General features: G+C 41.6%; 2 protein-coding genes across 18 annotated transcripts in view; both read right to left on the bottom strand.

Moving 5' to 3' along the window:
• LOC311257655 (protocadherin alpha-C2-like) overlaps positions 1 to 21,122 on the bottom strand; it is a 172,652-nt gene that overhangs the window by 41,948 nt on the left and 109,582 nt on the right. Inside the window, exon 1 of one of the 17 annotated variants that reach the window (XM_084353424.1) lies at positions 18,449 to 20,910. The exons of 12 other annotated variants lie outside the window; for them this stretch is intronic. In XM_084353424.1, coding sequence (XP_084209550.1) covers positions 18,449 to 20,839 — 2,391 coding nt within the window. In that variant the 5' untranslated portion in view covers positions 20,840 to 20,910. Of the gene's footprint in view, positions 1 to 786; positions 3,274 to 4,296; positions 6,718 to 7,796; positions 10,285 to 11,401; positions 13,800 to 18,448; positions 20,911 to 21,122 lie in introns of those variants that run through there. 4 more of the 17 variants (XM_084353427.1, XM_084353429.1, XM_084353425.1 and 1 more) reach the window with 4 other exon arrangements.
• On the bottom strand, positions 14,847 to 17,379 carry LOC311257674 (protocadherin alpha-3-like). The gene has a single exon (XM_084353490.1). The coding sequence runs from the start codon at positions 17,295 to 17,297 to the stop codon at positions 14,880 to 14,882; it is 2,418 nt and encodes an 805-aa protein (XP_084209616.1). The 5' UTR covers positions 17,298 to 17,379; the 3' UTR covers positions 14,847 to 14,879.

Raw genomic sequence — 21,122 nt, 5'->3', positions numbered from 1 at the left:
AGACTGAAAACACCGAGCTCACAAAAAGATGTGGTCAGCAGCGACCCCACGCGTTACAACTTAGATATGAAAATATAAAATAACAAGTAATATACTCTATGTCTGACACTGGGTTCTTTAAAGTTTTAAATCGGGTTATGAACACAACTTTGAGGAAAAATCACGCTAAATATTCGTAGATTACTGAAGACAAATGACAGTGACCCCCTAATATATCACATGGGAAGCAAATCAAAAATATGTTCAAGACGTGTCCAAAGGCATGGACAATATTCTACGTGTAGATAGTCAGTGACAATTTTCAACAGTACTATCACGGTCTGATGTTTGCAGGCAGTTCAGGACGTAGTAAACGAAATGGATTTTCATCAGTTTCAACTTAAAAACCAAGATGTCTGAAGACCCTGCTAATTCACAGCTTTAAGTGACTGTAAAAAAAGTAATGATTGCATGATTCAAAGCTGTCACGCCAGAGTTTTTGGACTGGTAACCCAAGAGGACAAAGATTTCAGCACCACGGAGAGCGCCATACAAACTCACTTGCAGGATATTGCCAACTTTTACCATTCATTTATCTGTTTGAATGCAAAGTTATGTAAAAAACATGTACTGGATTGTCTTAATCATGCACATTTCTGCCATATTGTAGGCCTTTGGGATACGCGAATGCAAGAGACAATATTTGTCGACAGACTACTAAAAACTAGGACACTCAGAACAGGAAATGTAGCTCCTCGTGGGCTTTTCACACGTTTAAAAGGGATTGAAAGGCTGCAAACAACTCACCTTGTCTTTATTAGGTAAAGTTTGAGTCCGGGTAAAAGTGTCCCCTCCGTTAATACTGATCAGTTCCGCATCTACAGGCGGAAACGGTGCGGGGAAAACCACTACATCACTCTTGAGCGTGTCTGAGCTGAAACACACGTCATACTGCTGAGTAGATTTGGAGTAAGACCAGCTCCCGTCAGGGTGGGTGGTGATCATTGGGGCGCCGTACCTGCTGAAACTGCCGTCTGTCCTGTGGCATTTGACAGCTATTAAACTGATGAGACTGAGCAGAAAGATGGCTGACACCGACACAATGGCGATCAGCAGATACAGGTTCAAATCAGAGAAGCTCTCCTCCTTTATGGGCACATGTCTGAACTGAGTCTGGATGTCAGCTGTGCTTTCAACCACCACCACGTCAATAGACACAGTAGCTGACAGGGAGGGTTCTCCGTTATCAGAAACCAACACCACCAAGGGGTGAGTTTTCAGGTCATTGTCACTCATTCTCCTCTTAGTCCTGATCTCTCCGGTGCTGGTTCCGATCCGGAAGAGGTTGTTACCTTTGGGCTCAGACAGTTGATAAGAAAGCAGCGCATTGTATCCAGAGTCTGCGTCTACAGCCCTGATCTTTGCCACAAAGTATCCCGCTTCAGCAGAATAGGGGATGTTCTCACTGTTAACGGAGCCGTGCTCAGAATAGGGCGCGAGGATTGTTGGATTATTGTCATTTTCATCGAGTATTAAAACGTTCACAGTCACGTTGCTGCTGAGCGGAGGGACACCAGAGTCTGTGGCCTGAACTTTAAACTGAAACGTTTTTAACTCCTCGAAGTTAAAAGACTGCAGACTGACTATATCTCCAGTTTCTGAGTTGATATTCACCATTGATGAAATTGGAATATTTTTTGTAGAACTATCCAACAATTTATAAGTCAGTTTTGCATTACTGTCCAAATCAGGATCAAAGGCAGTCACTGTGTTAATAACGGAGCCTGTTGGGCTGTTTTCTTTCACATAAACATTAATCACAGGCTCCATAAATCGAGGTGCATTATCATTGACATCAGAGACTTGAACAGTGATGACTCTGATACTGGACAGAGGAGGACTTCCTTCATCTGTGGCTGTGATGGTGACATTGTAAAGAGAAGTGTTTTCTCTGTCCAGTGGTCCATCTACTACTAATGAATAGTCATTTTTGTAGTTGGACTTGAGTTTAAAGGGAACAGAGCCAACTACCTTACAGTTAGTTACTCCATTGTTTCCTCCATCTTTATCACTCACTGTCACCAAAGCAACGATTGTCCCCATTTCTGCGTCTTCTTTCACTGGAGTCATGAGTGACGTCACAGATATTTCTGGGGCATTGTCATTCACATCAATTATCTCTATCAGTAGTTTAGCATGTGCGCTACGAGGAGAAGTGCCTTGATCTCTTGCTTGAACTCTGACTTCATAAGCAGGAGTCTCTTCATAATCTAATGTTCCCTTCACAGTGATCTCTCCTGTTTCTGCATTTAGATCAAAAACATTTGATCGATCCGTATTGCTTCGTTTCATCAAGGAATATACGATCTTACTGTTCATGCCTTCGTCTAAATCTGTTGCATTTAACTTTATAACCACTGTTCCGTGTGAAGCATTTTCACGTACACGCGCTTTATAAAGCGATTTGCTAAAAGTTGGTATATTATCATTGACATCTAATACATTGACATGTATTTGTAATGATCCTGATCTCGGAGGTTTACCTCCATCTACAGCCGTCAAGACGATTGTGATCACCGACTGTTTCTCTCGGTCTAAAGCTTTCTGCAGCACTAACTCAGCAGACACACCGTGTTCTCCACCGCTCTGCACATCAAGCGAGAAATATTCATTTTGGCTCAGCTTATAGGTCTTTACGGAGTTGCTGCCTATGTCTGCATCTTCTGCTACTGGGAGAAGATATCGCTCTCCCGTTAAAGATGACTCGGAAATATTCAAAGAATACGTTTTTTCATCAAATGCAGGCGAATTATCGTTTATATCTAAAACGTTAACCTCTATGCGGTGTGCAGTCATCGGATTGTTCAGAACAGCTTGTATTTTTAACGAGCATTTTACCACATTGGGACAAAGCTCCTCTCTGTCTATCCTTTCGTCCACAAAGAGGTTCCCGGTCCGCAAATTCACGTCAAAATATGTCTTACTGTAACTCGAAACAATACGTAGATCCCTGGTCTCTAGTTCCTGAATGTTGAGGTTTAAATCCTTCGCAATGTTTCCCACTACGGTGCCTTTGTTCACCTCCTCGGAAATCGAGTAGGATAACTGCGAAGCAGACCAGTCACAAAGACAAAGAAACACGAGAATGTGAATCCAGACGTATTCCTTCTGTCGTCGAAAATACATCATTGAAGCAACAAAAGATCTGAATCCAAACGATCATTTATCCTCAGTAGAGATTTTAACGTCCAAAGAAATATTGTTGTGTTTCGGCTCCTGTCCTTCTCGACACTGCACCTTCCGCGAGTGGACTAATGGCTGATGACGATTTCATTTTTTTCCCACAGAGAGGAGGAGTTTTAGATTTACAAACACATTCATATCTACGGTCTCCTGCGACATCATGTGGTGAATGATAGGTATAAAAATACGATCCAGCTTTTCACATACCCTGATAATTTAAAATATTATGAATGACATGAGTGATAAAGTTCACTATTTAAGCATCTATGTTATGATATAGATTGTGAAGACCAATAATCAAAATTAAAGAAAAAACTGTGTGAGTGACTGAATAAGTTACTGTAAAGGACAAATAATGCAACACAACCATAAAGAAAATGACTTCGAATATATTTCTTGCATGTAACTGCCATTATTTAAATGTCTCACATTCAGAATAAATTATAAATCAAAGAAACAAGTTTGATTTACCAGCAGGATGTAACAGAAATCAAATGTCAACACAGAAGTCCAGAACCAGGGACAGCACCTTTCACTAAGTTCAGTTTTATGTAACACCGGATCACAGCAGAATGATACAAGTCATACACATGAGGTTACAAACTCAGCTGTCTAAATTCAGGTAAATACCAGCTTAGATAATTCAATCACTAACTCAATGTTTTCAATAGCCTTTGGAGCAGCAAGTTTTGCAGCAGAATGGCACAAAACTAAATTCAGCACCATGGAGAGCTCAATAGAGACAGTAGCATTGAACCAGTTTGACCGTTCCTCTAAAACAAACAAGCTATGTACTCACAACACAATTTGAAGCGTAGCATTGAGACACAGAGCACTTCAAGTAGAGAACATGAGTCACATATTGTGAAAGGGTTGGAAGTCATGTTACAACTTGTGGTTAAGCAGAATTACAGACCTACTAACATTGAATTGCAGTATCGTAAAAAGACAAGTTGCAGTTTCAACAAGTGTGATCGACTTTCTACGTTAATATTTATCAAAATACGTCAAACTATCACTCATAAGCAGTGAGGAAATGACATGTTTTTAGGTCAACATTGGTGAATAGCCTACCTTCTCTTTGTTGGGTAAAGTCTGAGTTCTGGTAAAAGTGTCTCCTCCGTTTATACTGATCAGTTCCCCATCTACCGGCGGAAACGGTGCGGGGAAAACCACTACGTCACTCTTCAGCGTGTCTGAGCTGAAACACACGTCATACTGCTGAGTAGATTTGGAGTAAGACCAGCTCCCGTCAGGGTGGGTGGTGATCATTGGGGCACCGTACCTGCTGAAACTGCCATCTGTCCTGTGGCATTTGACAGCTATTAAACTGATGAGACTGAGCAGAAAGATGGCTGACACCGACACAATGGCGATCAGCAGATACAGGTTCAAATCAGAGAAGCTCTCCTCCTTTGTGGGCACATGTCTGAACTGAGTCTGGATGTCAGCTGTGCTTTCAACCACCACCACGTCAATAGACACAGTAGCTGACAGGGAGGGTTCTCCGTTATCAGAAACCAACACCACCAAGGGGTGAGTTTTCAGGTCATTGTCACTCATTCTCCTCTTAGTCCTGATTTCTCCGGTGCTGGTTCCGATCCGGAAGAGGTTGTTTCCTTTGGGCTCAGACAGGTGATACGAAAGCAGCGCATTGTATCCAGAGTCTGCGTCTACAGCCCTGATCTTTGCCACAAAGTATCCCGCTTCAGCAGAATAGGGGATGCTCTCACTGTTAACAGAGCCGTGCTCAGAATAGGGCGCGAGAATTGTTGGATTATTGTCATTTTCATCAAGTATTAAAACGTTCACAGTCACGTTGCTGCTGAGCGGAGGAACACCAGAGTCTGTGGCCTGAACTTTAAACTGAAACGTTTTTAACTCCTCGAAGTTAAAAGACTGCAGACTGACTATATCTCCAGTCTCTGAGTTGATGTTCACCATCGATGAAATGGGAATATTTTTTGTGGAACTATCCAACAATTTATAAGTCAGTTTTGCATTACTGTCCAAATCAGGATCAAAGGCAGTTACTGTGTTAATAACGGAGCCTGTTGGGCTGTTTTCTTTCACATAAACATTAATCACAGGCTCCATAAATCGAGGTGCATTATCATTGACATCAGAAACGTGAACAGTGATGACTCTGATACTGGACAGAGGAGGACTTCCTTCATCTGTGGCTGTGATGGTGACATTGTAAAGAGAAGTGTTTTCTCTGTCCAGTGGTCCATCTACTACTAATGAATAATCATTTTTGTAGTTGGACTTGAGTTTAAAGGGAAGAGAGCCAACTACCTTACAGTTAGTTACTCCATTGTTTCCTCCATCTTTATCACTCACTGTCACCAAAGCAACGATTGTCCCCAGTTCTGCGTCTTCTTTCACTGGAGTCATGAGTGACGTCACAGATATTTCTGGGGCATTGTCATTCACATCAATTATCTCTATTAGTAGTTTAGCATGTGCGCTACGAGGAGAAGTGCCTTGATCTCTTGCTTGAACTCTGACTTCATAAGCAGGAGTCTCTTCGTAGTCTAATGTCCCCTTCACAGTGATCTCTCCTGTTTCTGCATTTAGATCGAAATTATTTGACGCATCAATATTTCCTCGTTTGATCAAAGAATACAAGATCTTACCGTTTGTACCCTCATCTAAATCTGTTGCATTTAACTTTATTACCACTGTTCCGTGTGCAGCATTTTCATGTACACGTGCTTTATAAAGCGACTTGCTAAAAGTGGGTATATTATCATTGACATCTAAGACGTTAACATGTATTTGTAATGATCCTGATCTCGGAGGTTTTCCTCCATCTACAGCCGTCAAGACGAGTGTGATCACCGACTGTTTCTCTCGGTCTAGAGGTTTCTGCAGCACTAACTCAGCAGACACACCGTGTTCTCCCCCGCTCTGCACATCAAGCGAGAAATGTTCATTTTGGCTCAGCTTATAGGTCTTTACGGAGTTGCTGCCTATGTCTGCATCGACTGCTACTGGAAGAAGATATCGCTCTCCCGTTAAAGATGACTCGGAAATATCCAAAGAATACGTTTTTTCAACAAAAGCAGGTGAATTGTCGTTTATATCTAAAACGTTAACTTCTATGCGGTGTGCAGTCATCGGATTGTTCAGAACAGCTTGTATTTTTAACGAGCATTTTAGCACATTGGGACAAAGCTCCTCTCTGTCTATCCTTTCGTCAACAAAGAGGCTCCCGGTCCGCAAATTCACGTCAAAATATTTCTTACTGTAACTCGAAACAATACGTAGATCCCTGGTCTCTAGTTCCTGTACGTTGAGGTTTAAATCCTTCGCAATATTTCCCACTACGGTGCCTTTGTTCACTTCCTCGGAAATCGAGTAGGATAACTGCGAAGCAGACCAGTCACAAAGACAAAGAAACACGAGAGTATGAATCCAGACGTATTCCTTCTGTCGTGGAAAATACATCATTGAAGCAACAAAAGATCTGAATCCAAACTATCATTTATCCTCAGTAGAGATATAAACGTCCAAAGAAATATTGTTGTGTTTCGGCTCCTGTCCTTGTCGACACTGCACCTTCCGCGAGTGGACTAATGGCTGATGACGATTTCATTTTTTTTCCCACAGAGAGGAGGAGTTTTAGATTTACAAACACATTCATATCTACGGTCTCCTGCGACATCATGTGGTGAATGATAGGTATAAAAATACGATCCAGCTTTTTATATACCCTGATAATTTAAAATATTATGAATGACATGAGGGATAAAGTTAACTATTTAAGCATCTATGTTATGATTTAGATTGTGAAGACCAAGAATCAAAATTAAAGAAAAAACTATGTGAGTGACTGAATAAGTTACTGTAACGGACAAATAATGCAACACAACCATAAAGAAAATGTCTTCGAATATATTTCTGGGATGTAACTGCCACTATTTAAATGTCCCACATTCAGAATAAATTATAAATCAAAGAAACAAGTTTGATTTACCAGCAGGATGTAACAGAAATCAAATGTCAACACAGAAGTCCAGAACCACGGACAGCACCTTTCACTAAGTTCAGTTTTATGTAACACCGGATCACAGCAGAATGATACATGAGGTTACCAACTCAGCTGTCTAAATTCAGGTAAATACCAGCTTAGATAATTCAATCACTAACTCAATGTTTTCAATAGCCTTTGGAGCAGCGAGTTTTACAGCAGAATGGCACAAAACTAAGTTCAGCACCATGGAGAGCTCAATAGAGACAGAAGCATTGAACCAGTTTGACCGTTCCTCTAAAACAAACAAGCCGTTTACTCACAACACAATTTCAAGCGTAGCATTGAGACACAGAGCACTTCAAGTAGAGAACATGAGTCACATATTGTGAAAGGTTTAGAAGTCATGTTACAACTTGTGGTTAAGCAGAATTACAGACCTACTAACATTGAATTGCAGTATCGTAAAAAGACAAGTTGCAGTTTCAACAAGTGTGATCGACCTTCCACGTTAATATTTATCAAAATATGTCAAACTATCACTCATAAGCAGTAAGGAAATGACATGTTTTTAGGTCAACATTGGTGAATAGCCTACCTTCTCTTTGTTGGGTAAAGTCTGAGTTCTTGTATAAGTGTCTCCTCCGTTAATACTGATCAGTTCCCCATCTACAGGCGGAAACGGTGCGGGGAAAACCACTACATCACTCTTCAGCGTGTCTGAGCTGAAACACACGTCATACTGCTGAGTAGATTTGGAGTAAGACCAGCTCCCGTCAGGGTGGGTGGTGATCATTGGGGCACCGTACCTGCTGAAATTGCCGTCTGTCCTGTGGCATTTGACAGCTATTAAACTGATGAGACTGAGCAGAAAGATGGCTGACACCGACACAATGGCGATCAGCAGATACAGGTTCAAATCAGAGAAACTCTCCTCCTTTGTGGGCACATGTCTGAACTGAGTCTGGATGTCAGCTGTGCTTTCAACCACCACCACGTCAATAGACATAGTAGCTGACAGGGAGGGTTCTCCGTTATCAGAAACCAACACCACCACGGGGTGAGTTTTCAGGTCATTGTCACTCATTCTCCTCTTAGTCCTGATTTCTCCGGTGCTGGTCCCGATCCGGAAGAGGTTGTTTCCTTTGGGCTCAGACAGGTGATAAGAAAGCAGCGCATTGTATCCAGAGTCTGCGTCTACAGCCCTGATCTTTGCCACAAAGTATCCCGCTTCAGCAGAATAGGGGATGCTCTCACTGTTAACGGAGCCGTGCTCAGAATAGGGCGCGAGGATTGTTGGATTATTGTCATTTTCATCGAGTATTAAAACGTTCACAGTCACGTTGCTGCTGAGCGGAGGAACACCAGAGTCTGTGGCCTGAACTTTGAACTGAAACGTTTTTAACTCCTCGAAGTTAAAAGACTGCAGACTGACTATATCTCCAGTCTCTGAGTTGATATTCACCATTGATGAAATCGGAATATTTTTTGTAGAACTATCCAACAATTTATAAGTCAGTTTTGCATTACTGTCCAAATCAGGATCAAAGGCAGTTACTGTGTTAATAACGGAGCCTGTTGGACTGTTTTCTTTCACATAAACATTAATCACAGGCTCCATAAATCGAGGTGCATTATCATTGACATCAGAAACGTGAACAGTGATGACTCTGATACTGGACAGAGGAGGACTTCCTTCATCTGTGGCTGTGATGGTGACATTGTAAAGAGAAGTGTTTTCTCTGTCCAGTGGTCCATCTACTACTAATGAATAGTCATTTTTGTAGTTGGACTTGAGTTTAAAGGGAACAGAGCCAACTACCTTACAGTGAGTAACTCCATTGTTTCCTCCATCTTTATCACTCACTGTCACCAAAGCAACGATTGTCCCCAGTTCTGCGTCTTCTTTCACTGGAGTCATGAGTGACGTCACAGATATTTCCGGGGCATTGTCATTCACATCTATTATCTCTATCAGCAGTTTGGCATGTGCGCTACGAGGAGAAGTGCCTTGATCCATCGCTTGTACTCTGACTTCATAAGCAGGAGTCTCTTCATAATCTAATGTTCCCTTCACAGTGATCTCTCCTGTTTCTGAGTTTAAAACAAAAATATTTGATGGATCCGCAGTGCCACGTTTGATAAACGAATACAGGATCTGACTGTTCATGCCTTCGTCTAAATCTGTTGCATTTAACTTTATTACCACTGTTCCTTTTCCAGCATTTTCTCGTACACGCGCTTTATAAAGCGTCTTGCTAAAAGTGGGTATATTATCATTGGCATCTAATACATTAACATGTATTTGTAATGAGCCTGATCTCGGAGGTTTTCCTCCATCTACAGCCGTCAAGACAAGTGTGATCACCGACTGTTTCTCTCGGTCTAAAGCTTTCTGCAGCACTAACTCAGCGGACACACCGTGTTCTCCCCCGCTCTGCACATCAAGCGAGAAATGTTCATTTTGGCTCAGCTTATAGGTCTTTACGGAGTTGCTGCCTATGTCTGCGTCTTCTGCTACTGGAAGAACATATCTTTCTCCCGATAAAGATGATTCGGAAATATTCAAAGAATACGTTTTTTCAACAAAAGCAGGCGACTTATCGTTTATATCTAAAACGTTAACCTCTATGCGGTGTGCAGTCATCGGATTGTTCAGAACAGCTTGTATTTTTAACGAGCATTTTAGCACATTGGGACAAAGCTCCTCTCTGTCTATCCTTTCGTCAACAAAGAGGCTCCCGGTCCGCAAATTCACGTCAAAATATGTCTTACTGTAACTCGAAACAATACGTAGTTCCCGGGTCTCTAGTTCCTGTACGTTGAGGTTTAAATCCTTCGCAATATTTCCCACTACGGTGCCTTTGTTCACCTCCTCGGAAATCGAGTAGGATAACTGCGAAGCAGACCAGTCACAAAGACAAAGAAACACGAGAGTATGAATCCAGACGTATTCCCTCTGTCGTCGAAAATACATAATTGAAGCAACAAAAGATCTGGATCCAAACGAACATTTATCCTCAGTAGAGATATTAACGTCCAAAGAAATATTGTTGTGTTTCGGCTCCTGTCCTTGTCGACACTGCACCTTCCGCGAGTGGACTAATGGCTGATGACGATTTCATTTTTTTCCCACAGAGAGGAGGAGTTTTAGATTTACAAACACATTCATATCTACGGTCTCCTGCGACATCATGTGGTGAATGATAGGTATCCAAATACAATCTAGCTTTTTATATACCCAGATACTTTTAAATACTATGAATGACATGAGTGATAAAGTTTACATCTTAGGCATTGAATTTGTTATTTAGAGTGTTACGATCGTGAATCAAAGGAAAAAAATATTTCAGTGGCACAATGAGTTATTGTAAAAGGTCAAATATGCAACATAACAATAAAAAAAATGTCTTCGGATGTACTTCTTTGATGTTATTGCCATAATTAATAACTATAACATTGATATTAAATCATTAATCAAAAACACAGTCTTGTTTCACCACAGATTGGCACTGAAACCACGTCAACAAAGAAGTCCAGAACCACGGACAGCACCTTTTCACTTCATCCAGTTTTAAGGAAGATTAAATCACAGCAGAATGATACCAGCTACATACACCTGAGGTTACAAACTCGGCATCATGGCAACCCTTATTTCAGTTCAGTGAAGTACCAGCTGAGACAATTAAATCACTAATAAAATGTTTTCACCATGGTTAAACGCAGCGAGTTTTAAAGCAAGATGGAACAAAACAGTACTTCAGCACCACGGAGAGCTTCATCTAGATAATAACAATAAACTAGATCGACCTTTCCCCATAACACAGTAGCTGTTTACTTAATGAAAAATAATACATATTTGAAGTCTGGTATTTAGGCACAGACCACCTGATGTAGAGATCATGTGACATAGATACCGAAAGGGCTAGAAGGAATGTGACTACTTCTGGTAAAGCAAACATATATAAGCCTTAAAGTGCAGTAAGAAGTTATATTAGCTGAGTTTTCAAGAAGCTCAAAAATTGGGGGTCAGTGATATAATTTTGTTGCCTTTTTATGATGTTTGATTGATGTTCTATATGCGTAAGTTTTAATATATAAAACTACTGTCAACATTGAGACTGGAGGCAATAAATGAATTGCATTATATTTACATGATAGCATTGTTAAGTTTTATTTGCATTCAGGAATAATTCAGCCTACCTTCTCTTTGTTGGGTAAAGTCTGAGTCCGGGTAAAAGTGTCTCCTCCGTTAATACTGATCAGTTCCCCATCTACAGGCGGAAACGGTGCGGGGAAAACCACTACGTCGCTCTTGAGCGTGTCTGAGCTGAAACACACGTCATACTGCTGAGTAGATTTGGAGTAAGACCAGCTCCCGTCAGGGTGGGTGGTGATCATTGGGGCACCGTACCTGCTGAAATTGCCGTCTGTCCTGTGGCATTTGACAACTATTAAACTGATGAGACTGAGCAGAAAGATGGCTGACACCGACACAATGGCGATCAGCAGATACAGGTTCAAATCAGAGAAGCTCTCCTCCTTTATGGGCACATGTCTGAACTGAGTCTGGATGTCAGCTGTGCTTTCAACCACCACCACATCAATAGACACAGTAGCTGACAGGGAGGGTTCTCCGTTATCAGAAACCAACACCACCAAGGGGTGAGTTTTCAGGTCATTGTCACTCATTCTCCTCTTAGTCCTGATTTCTCCGGTGCTGGTCCCGATCCGGAAGAGGTTGTTTCCTTTGGGCTCAGACAGGTGATAAGAAAGCAGCGCATTGTATCCAGAGTCTGCGTCTACAGCCCTGATCTTTGCCACAAAGTATCCCGCTTCAGCAGAATAGGGGATGCTCTCACTGTTAACGGAGCCGTGCTCAGAATAGGGCGCGAGGATTGTTGGATTATTGTCATTTTCATCGAGTATTAAAACGTTCACAGTCACGTTGCTGCTGAGCGGAGGAACACCAGAGTCTGTGGCCTGAACTTTAAACTGAAACGTTTTTAACTCCTCGAAGTTAAAAGACTGCAGACTGACTATATCTCCAGTCTCTGAGTTGATATTCACCATTGATGAAATCGGAATATTTTTTTGAGAACCATCCAACAATTTATAAGTCAGTTTTGCATTACTGTCTAAATCAGGATCAAAGGCAGTTACTGTGTTAATAACGGAGCCTGTTGGACTGTTTTCTTTCACATAAACATTAATCACAGGCTCCATAAATCGAGGTGCATTATCATTGACATCAGAAACGTGAACAGTGATGACTCTGATACTGGACAGAGGAGGACTTCCTTCATCTGTGGCTGTGATGGTGACATTGTAAAGAGAAGTGTTTTCTCTGTCCAGTGGTCCATCTACTACTAATGAATAGTCATTTTTGTAGTTGGACTTGAGTTTAAAGGGAACAGAGCCAACTACCTTACAGTTAGTTACTCCATTGTTTCCTCCATCTTTATCACTCACTGTCACCAAAGCAACGATTGTCCCCAGTTCTGCGTCTTCTTTCACTGGAGTCATCAGTGACGTCACAGATATTTCTGGGGCATTGTCATTCGCATCAATTATCTCTATCAGCAGTTTAGCATGTGCACTACGAGGGTTGGGGCCTTGATCCATCGCTTGAACTCTGACTTCATAAGCAGGAGTCTCTTCATAATCTAATGTTCCCTTCACAGTGATCTCTCCTGTTTCTGGATTTAGATCAAATATAGTTGATGGATCCGCAGTGCCTCGTTTGATTAACGAATACAAGATCTTACTGTTCATGCCTTCGTCTAAATCTGTTGCATTTAACTTTATTACCACTGTTCCCTTTGCAGCATTTTCTCGTACACGCGCTTTATAAAGAGTTTTGCTAAAAGTGGGTATATTATCATTGACATCTATTACATTAATATGTATTTGTAATGATCCTGATCTCGGAGGTTTTCCTCCATCTATAGCCGTCAAGACAAGTGTGATCACCGACTGTTTCTCTCGGTCTAAAGCTTTCTGCAGCACTAACTCAGCAGACACACCGTGTTCCCCCCCGCTCTGCACATCAAGTGAGAAATGTTCATTTTGGCTCAGCTTATAGGTCTTTACGGAGTTGCTGCCTATGTCTGCGTCTTCTGCTATTGGGAGAAGATATCTCTCCCCTGTTAAAGATGATTCGTAAATATCAAAATAATTTGTTTTATCGGGAAATTCAGGTGAATTATCGTTTATATCTAAAACGTTAACCTCTATGCGGTGTGCAGTCATTGGGTTGTTCAGAACAGCTTGTATTTTTAACGAGCATTTTACCACATTGGGACAAAGCTCCTCTCTGTCTATCCTTTCGTCAACAAAGAGGCTCCCGGTCCGCAAATTCACGTCAAAATATGTCTTACTGTAACTCGAAACAATACGTAGATCCCTGGTCTCTAGTTCCTGTACGTTGAGGTTTAAATCCTTCGCAATATTTCCCACTACGGTGCCTTTGTTCACCTCCTCGGAAATCGAGTAGGATAACTGCGAAGCAGACCAGTCACACAGACAAAGAAACACGAGAGTATGAATCCAGACGTATTCCCTCTGTCGTCGAAAATACATCATTGAAGCAACAAAAGATCTGAATCCAAACGATCATTTATCCTCAGTAGAGATAACGTCCAAAGAAATATTGTTGTGTTTCGGCTCCTGTCCTTCTCGACACTGCACCTTCCGCGGGTGGACTAATGGTTGATGACGATTTCATTTTTTCCCACAGAGAGGAGGAGTTTTAGATTTACAAACACATTCATATCTACGGTCTCCTGCGACATCATGTGGTGAATGATGGGTATACAAATACAATCCAGCTTTTCACATACCCTGATAATTTAAAATACTATGAGTGACATGACTGATAAAGTTCACTATATAAGCATCTATATTATGATTTCGATTGTGAAGACCAAGAATCAAAATTAAAGAAAAAACAATTCCAGTGACTGAATAAGCTACTGTAAAGGACAAATAATGCAACACAACCATAAAGAAAATGACTTCGAATATATTTCTGGGATGTAACTGCCACTATTTAAATGTCCCACATTCAGAATAAATTATGAATCAAAGAAACAAGTTTGATTCACCAGCAGGATGTAACAGAAATCAAATGTCAACACAGAAGTCCAGAACCACAACAGCACCTTTCACTAAGTTCAGTTTTATGTAACACCGGATCACAGCAGAATGATACCAGTCATACACATGAGGTTACAAGCTCAGCTGTTTAAAGTCAGGTACATACCAGCTTAGATAATTTAATCACTAATTTAATGTTTTCAATAGTCTCAGAAGCAGCGAATTTCACAGCAGAATGGCACAAAACTAAGTTCAGCACCATGGAGAGCTCAATAGAGACAGTAGCATTGAACCAGTTTGACCGTTCTTCTAAACCAAACAAGCCGTTTACTCACAACACAATTTGAAGCGTAGCATTGAGACACAGAGCACTTCAAGTAGAGAACATGAGTCACATATTGTGAAAGGGTTAGAAGTCATGTTACAACTTGTGGTTCAGCAGAATTACAGACCTACTAACATTGAATTGCAGTATCTTAAAGAGACAAGTTGCAGTTTCAACAAGTGTGATCGACCTTCCACGTTAATATTTATCAAAATACGTCAAACCATCACTCATAAGCAGTAAGGAAATGGTATGTTTTTAGGTTAAAATTGGTGAAAAGCCTACCTTCTCTTTGTTGGGTAAAGTCTGAGTTCTGGTAAAAGTGTCTCCTCCGTTAATACTGATCAGTTCCCCATCTACAGGCGGAAACGGTGCGGGGAAAACCACTACGTCACTCTTGAGCGTGTCTGAGCTGAAACACACGTCGTACTGCTGAGTAGATTTGGAGTAAGACCAGCTCCCGTCAGGGTGGGTGGTGATCATAGGGGCACCGTACCTGCTGAAATTGCCGTCTGTCCTGTGGCATTTGACAGCTATTAAACTGATGAGACTGAGCAGAAAGATGGCTGACACTGACACAATGGCGATCAGCAGATACAGGTTCAAATCAGAGAAGCTCTCCTCCTTTATGGGCACATGTCTGAACTGAGTCTGGATGTCAGCTGTGCTTTCAACCACCACCACATCAATAGACATAGTAGCTGACAGGGAGGGTTCTCCGTTATCAGAAACCAACACCACCAAGGGGTGAGTTTTCAGGTCATTGTCACTCATTCTCCTCTTAGTCCTGATCTCTCCGGTGCTGGTTCCGATCCGGAAGAGGTTGTTTCCTTTGGGCTCAGACAGGTGATAAGAAAGCAGCGCATTGTATCCAGAGTCTGCATCTACAGCCCTGATCTTTGCCACAAAGTATCCGGCTTCAGCAGAATAGGGGATGCTCTCACTGTTAACGGAGCCGTGCTCAGAATAGGGCGCGAGGATTGTTGGATTATTGTCATTTTCATCGAGTATTAAAACGTTCACAGTCACGTTGCTGCTGAGCGGAGGAACACCAGAGTCTGTGGCCTGAACTTTAAACTGAAACGTTTTTAACTCCTCGAAGTTAAAAGACTGCAGACTGACTATATCTCCAGTCTCTGAGTTGATGTTCACCATCGATGAAATGGGAATATTTTTTGTAGAACTATCCAACAATTTATAAGTCAGTTTTGCATTACTGTCTAAATCAGGATCAAAGGCAGTTACTGTGTTAATAACGGAGCCTGTTGGACTGTTTTCTTTCACATAAACATTAATCACAGGCTCCATAAATCGAGGTGCATTATCATTGACATCAGAGACTTGAACAGTGATGACTCTGATACTGGACAGAGGAGGACTTCCTTCATCTGTGGCTGTGATGGTGACATTGTAAAGAGAAGTGTTTTCTCTGTCCAGTGGTCCATCTACTACTAATGAATAGTCATTTTTGTAGTTGGACTTGAGTTTAAAGGGAACAGAGCCAACTACCTTACAGTTAGTTACTCCATTGTTTCCTCCATCTTTATCACTCACTGTCACCAAAGCAACGATTGTCCCCAGTTCTGCGTCTTCTTTCACTGGAGTCATGAGTGACGTCACAGATATTTCTGGGGCATTGTCATTCACATCTATTATCTCTATCAGCAATTTAGCTTGTGCACTACGAGGAGAGAGGCCTTGATCCCTTGCTTGAACTCTGACTTCATAAGCAGGAGTCTCTTCAAAATCTAATGTTCCCTTCACAGTGATCTCTCCTGTTTCTGGATTTAGATCAAAGACATGTGATCGATCAATATTTCCTCGTTTGATAAACGAATACAGGATCTTACTGTTCATTCCCTCGTCTAAATCTGTTGCATTTAACTTCATAACGAGTGTTCCGGGAGTCGCATTCTCTCTGACACGCACCTTATACAGAGATTTACTGAATGTCGGTGTATTGTCATTGACATCTAACACATTTACAATTAACCGCAGTGTGCCTGATCTCGGAGGTTTTCCTCCATCTACAGCCGTCAAGACGATTGTGATCACCGACTGTTTCTCTCGGTCTAAGGCTTTCTGCAGCACTAACTCAGCAGACACACCGTCTTCTCCACCGCTCTGCACATCAAGCGAGAAATACTCATTTTGGCTCAGCTTGTACGTTTTAACGGAGTTGCTGCCTATGTCTGCATCTTCTGCTAAAGGGAGAAGATATCTCTCCCCCGGTGACAATGATTCTGTGATATTTATTAAATGTGATTGTTCAGAAAAAATAGGCGAGTTATCATTTGCATCTAAAAGGTTTACTTCAATACGATGTGCAGACATTGGATTGTTTAAAACGGCCTGTAGTTTCAAAGAGCATTTTACCGTGCTCGGACAAAACTCCTCTCTGTCTATTCTTTCGTTAACAACGAGGTTCCCGGTCCGCAAATCCACATCAAAATATTTCTCCTTGTAACCCGACACGATTTGCACATCTCTGCTTTCTAGATCCTGTACATTGACGTTCAAATCCTTTGCGATATTCCCAACTACGGTGCCTTTGTTCACCTCCTCAGAGATGGAGTAAGATATCTGAGAGGCAGAGCCGTCACAAAGACAAAGCAGCGCAACAACAAGAATCCAGGCGTGTTTCTTTTGTCGTCGTGAATACATCCTTGGTGCCATAAAAGAGCTGATCCGAGTCAAGCATTAATCCAATGTTTAGGTGATTCCTACAAAAGCAAATTTCCCCGTTTAAGCTCCAGCCTTTCTCGTCATAACACCATCGAGTGCCGAAGAGATTGTGTGGGCCGATGACGATTTCATTTTTTCCCATCCGGGAAGGAGGAGTTTTATAATTAAATACAGAAACATTCTGATCTATGGTCTCCTGCGACATCTTGTGGTGACTGGTGGGTATGTTCGACTTCACATGGTCAGTTAATTTGGAGTATATCTCTATACAAAACATGTTCTAGTGTGTCGAAATAAAGTCCAACCTCATACTACGATTTAGCATCAAATCATGAAACGCTCAAAGTCCATCACCATCATCCATCATCCATCATCCATCATCCAGTTAATACTTGTTAATACTAATGGTGAGATTTTGAAAATGTAGTTCATTGTTCAAAATGCAACAGATCATCCACTGATGGAGGTTTCCAAAGCCAGACAAGCTGCTTAAAGGTCAAAACACAGTAATGTATCCATATAAAGCAAAGACAAAATAATTAATTAATGTGATTTAAAAACAATGTAAAGTCTATTCAATAAGCAGTGTTAATAATAAAAGTGATGATCAAACAGATGCTTGCTTGACAGTAGAAGGCACAGAATCCATGTTACAAGCCTGACTTCAGCACCACGGAGAGCGCCATTTCACAAGTACGTTAGATTCTCAAGAGCGATTTTCAGTTCAGAGTTAAAAAAAAAAAAAAAAAGTTGCCAGAGAGCAGAATGGTAATGAAACCAAAGACCTTTAGATCAGCACCATGGTGATCTCTGTCTTAATACAAATAAAAACCTACTGGGGTCAGAGTGACTTATGCTATTACAGGGAGTCAACTTCACTACAAATTATATTTCCAAAAAACCTTCTCTTTACTCATCACATTGCATATTAAGACACAAACGAACAGCTTGATTATTTGAGTATGTGTGAGACTAAGATGTTATGTACAATAATATTATAGAAAACATTTTGTGTGTTTTGTTTTAACGGAGACGTGTAGCTCAAACCAGTGCAGGCGAAATAGAACACATTCTGAAAGGACTACGAGTTATGCTGCTGCTTTTAGTTGTACTGAAGGAAATTAATCTCTATTATAGCTTACCTTCTCTTTGTTGGGTAAAGTCTGAGTTCTTGTAAAAGTGTCGTTTCCATTAATACTGATCAGTTCCCCATCTACAGGTGGAAACGGTGCGGGGAAAACCACTACGTCACTCTTCAGCGTGTCTGAACTGAAACACACGTCATACTGCTGAGTAGATTTGGAGTAAGACCAGCTCCCGTCAGGGTGGGTGGTGATCATTGGGGCGCCGTACCTGCTGAAACTGCCGTCTGTCCTGTGGCATTTGACAGCTATTAAACTGATGAGACTGAGCAGAAAGATGACTGACACCGACACAATGGCGATCAGCAGATACAGGTTCAAATCAGAGAAGCTCTCCTCCTTTGTGGGCACATGTCTGAACTGAGTCTGGATGTCAGCTGTGCTTTCAACCACCACCACATCAATAGACACAGTAGCTGACAGGGAGGGTTCTCCGTTATCAGAAACCAACACCACCAAGGGATGAGTTTTCAGGTCATTGTCACTCATTCTCCTCTTAGTCCTGATTTCTCCGGTGCTGGTTCCGATCCGGAAGAGGTTGTTTCCCTTGGGCTCAGACAGGTGATACGACAGCAGCGCATTGTATCCAGAGTCTGCGTCTACAGCCCTGATCTTTGCCACAAAGTATCCCGCTTCAGCAGAATAGGGGATGCTCTCACTGTTAACGGAGCCGTGCTCAGAATATGGCGCGAGAATTGTTGGATTATTGTCATTTTCATCGAGTATTAAAACGTTCACAGTCACGTTGCTGCTGAGCGGAGGAACACCAGAGTCTGTGGCCTGAACTTTGAACTGAAACGTTTTTAACTCCTCGAAGTTAAAAGACTGCAGATTGACTATATCTCCAGTCTCTGAGTTGATGTTCACCATCGATGAAATGGGAATATTTTTTGTAGAACTATCCAACAATTTATAAGTCAGTTTTGCATTACTGTCCAAATCAGGATCAAAGGCAGTTACTGTGTTAATAACGGAGCCTGTTGGACTGTTTTCTTTCACATAAACATTAATCACAGGCTCCATAAATCGAGGTGCATTATCATTGACATCAGAAACGTGAACAGTGATGACTCTGATACTGGACAGAGGAGGACTTCCTTCATCTGTGGCTGTGATGGTGACATTGTAAAGAGAAGTGTTTTCTCTGTCCAGTGGTCCATCTACTACTAATGAATAGTCATTTTTGTAGTTGGACTTGAGTTTAAAGGGAACAGAGCCAACTACCTTACAGTTAGTTACTCCATTGTTTCCTCCATCTTTATCACTGACTGTCACTAAAGCAACGATTGTCCCCAGTTCTGCGTCTTCTTTCACTGGAGTCATGAGTGACGTCACAGATATCTCTGGGGCATTGTCATTCACATCAATTATCTCTATCAGCAATTTAGCTTGTGCACTACGAGGAGAGAGGCCTTGATCCCTTGCCTGAACTCTGACTTCATAAGCAGGAGTCTCTTCATAATCTAATATTCCCTTCACAGTGATCTCTCCTGTTTCTGGATTTAGATCAAATATATTTGAAGGATCAATGTTTCCTCGCTTGATAAACGAATACAGGATCTTACTGTTCATTCCCTCGTCTAAATCTGTTGCATTTAACCTCATAACGAGTGTTCCGGGAGTAGCATTTTCTTTGACACGTGCCTTATAAAGAGATTTACTAAATGTCGGTGTATTGTCATTGACATCTAATACATTGATAGTTAACTGCAGTGTTCCTGATCGAGGGGGCTTTCCTCCATCTACAGCCGTCAAGACGAGTGTGATCACCGACTGTTTCTCTCGGTCTAAAGCTTTCTGCAGCACTAACTCAGCAGACACACCGTGTTCTCCACCGCTCTGCACATCAAGCGAGAAATATTCATTTTGGCTCAGCTTGTAGGTCTTTACTGAGTTGCTGCCTATGTCTGCATCTTCTGCTATTGGCAGAAGATATCGCTCCCCTGGTGACAATGATTCGGTTATATTAAATAATTGCGACTGTTCAATGAACGCAGGCGAATTATCGTTTATGTCTAAAACGTTTACTTCAATACGATGTGCAGACATTGGATTGTTTAAAACGGCCTGTAGTTTCAAAGAGCATTTTACCGTGCTCGGACAAAACTCCTCTCTGTCTATTCTTTCTTCAACAAAGAGGTTCCCGGTCCGCAAATCCACATCAAAATATTTCTTCTTGTAACCCGACACGATTTGGACATCTCTGCTTTCTAGATCCTGTACATTGACGTTCAAATCCTTTGCGATATTCCCAACTACGGTGCCTTTGTTCACCTCCTCAGAGATGGAGTAAGATATCTGAGAGGCAGAGCCGTCACAAAGACAAAGCAGCGCAACAACAAGAATCCAGGCGTCTTTCTTTTGTCGTCGTGAATACATCCTTGGTGCCATAAAAGAGCTGATCCGAGTCAAGCATTAATCCAATGTTTAGGTGATATCTACAAAAGCAAATTTCCCCGTTTAAACTCCAGCCTTTCTCGTCACAACACCATCGAGTGCCGAGGAGATTGTGTGGGCCGATGACGATTTCATTTTTTCCCATCCGGGAAGGAGGAGTTTTATAATTAAATACAGAAACATTCTGATCTATGGTCTCCTGCGACATCTTGTGGTGAATGGTGGGTATGTTCGCCTTCACCTGGTCAGTTAATTTGGAGTATATCTCTATACAAAA

This window comes from Pagrus pagrus, assembly GCF_965226575.1.
Source record: "Pagrus pagrus genome assembly, chromosome: 5".
In the NCBI taxonomy this organism is placed as follows: Eukaryota; Metazoa; Chordata; class Actinopteri; order Spariformes; family Sparidae; genus Pagrus; species Pagrus pagrus.
Note: the sequence above shows the minus strand (reverse complement) of the source record. Positions and strands in the feature narration are given on the sequence as shown.

What these genes read in the sequence shown, in the direction of transcription:
- LOC311257674 (XM_084353490.1), bottom strand. Translation starts at nt 17,297, where the DNA reads ATGGCACCAAGGATGTATTCACGACGACAAAAGAAACACGCCTGGATT.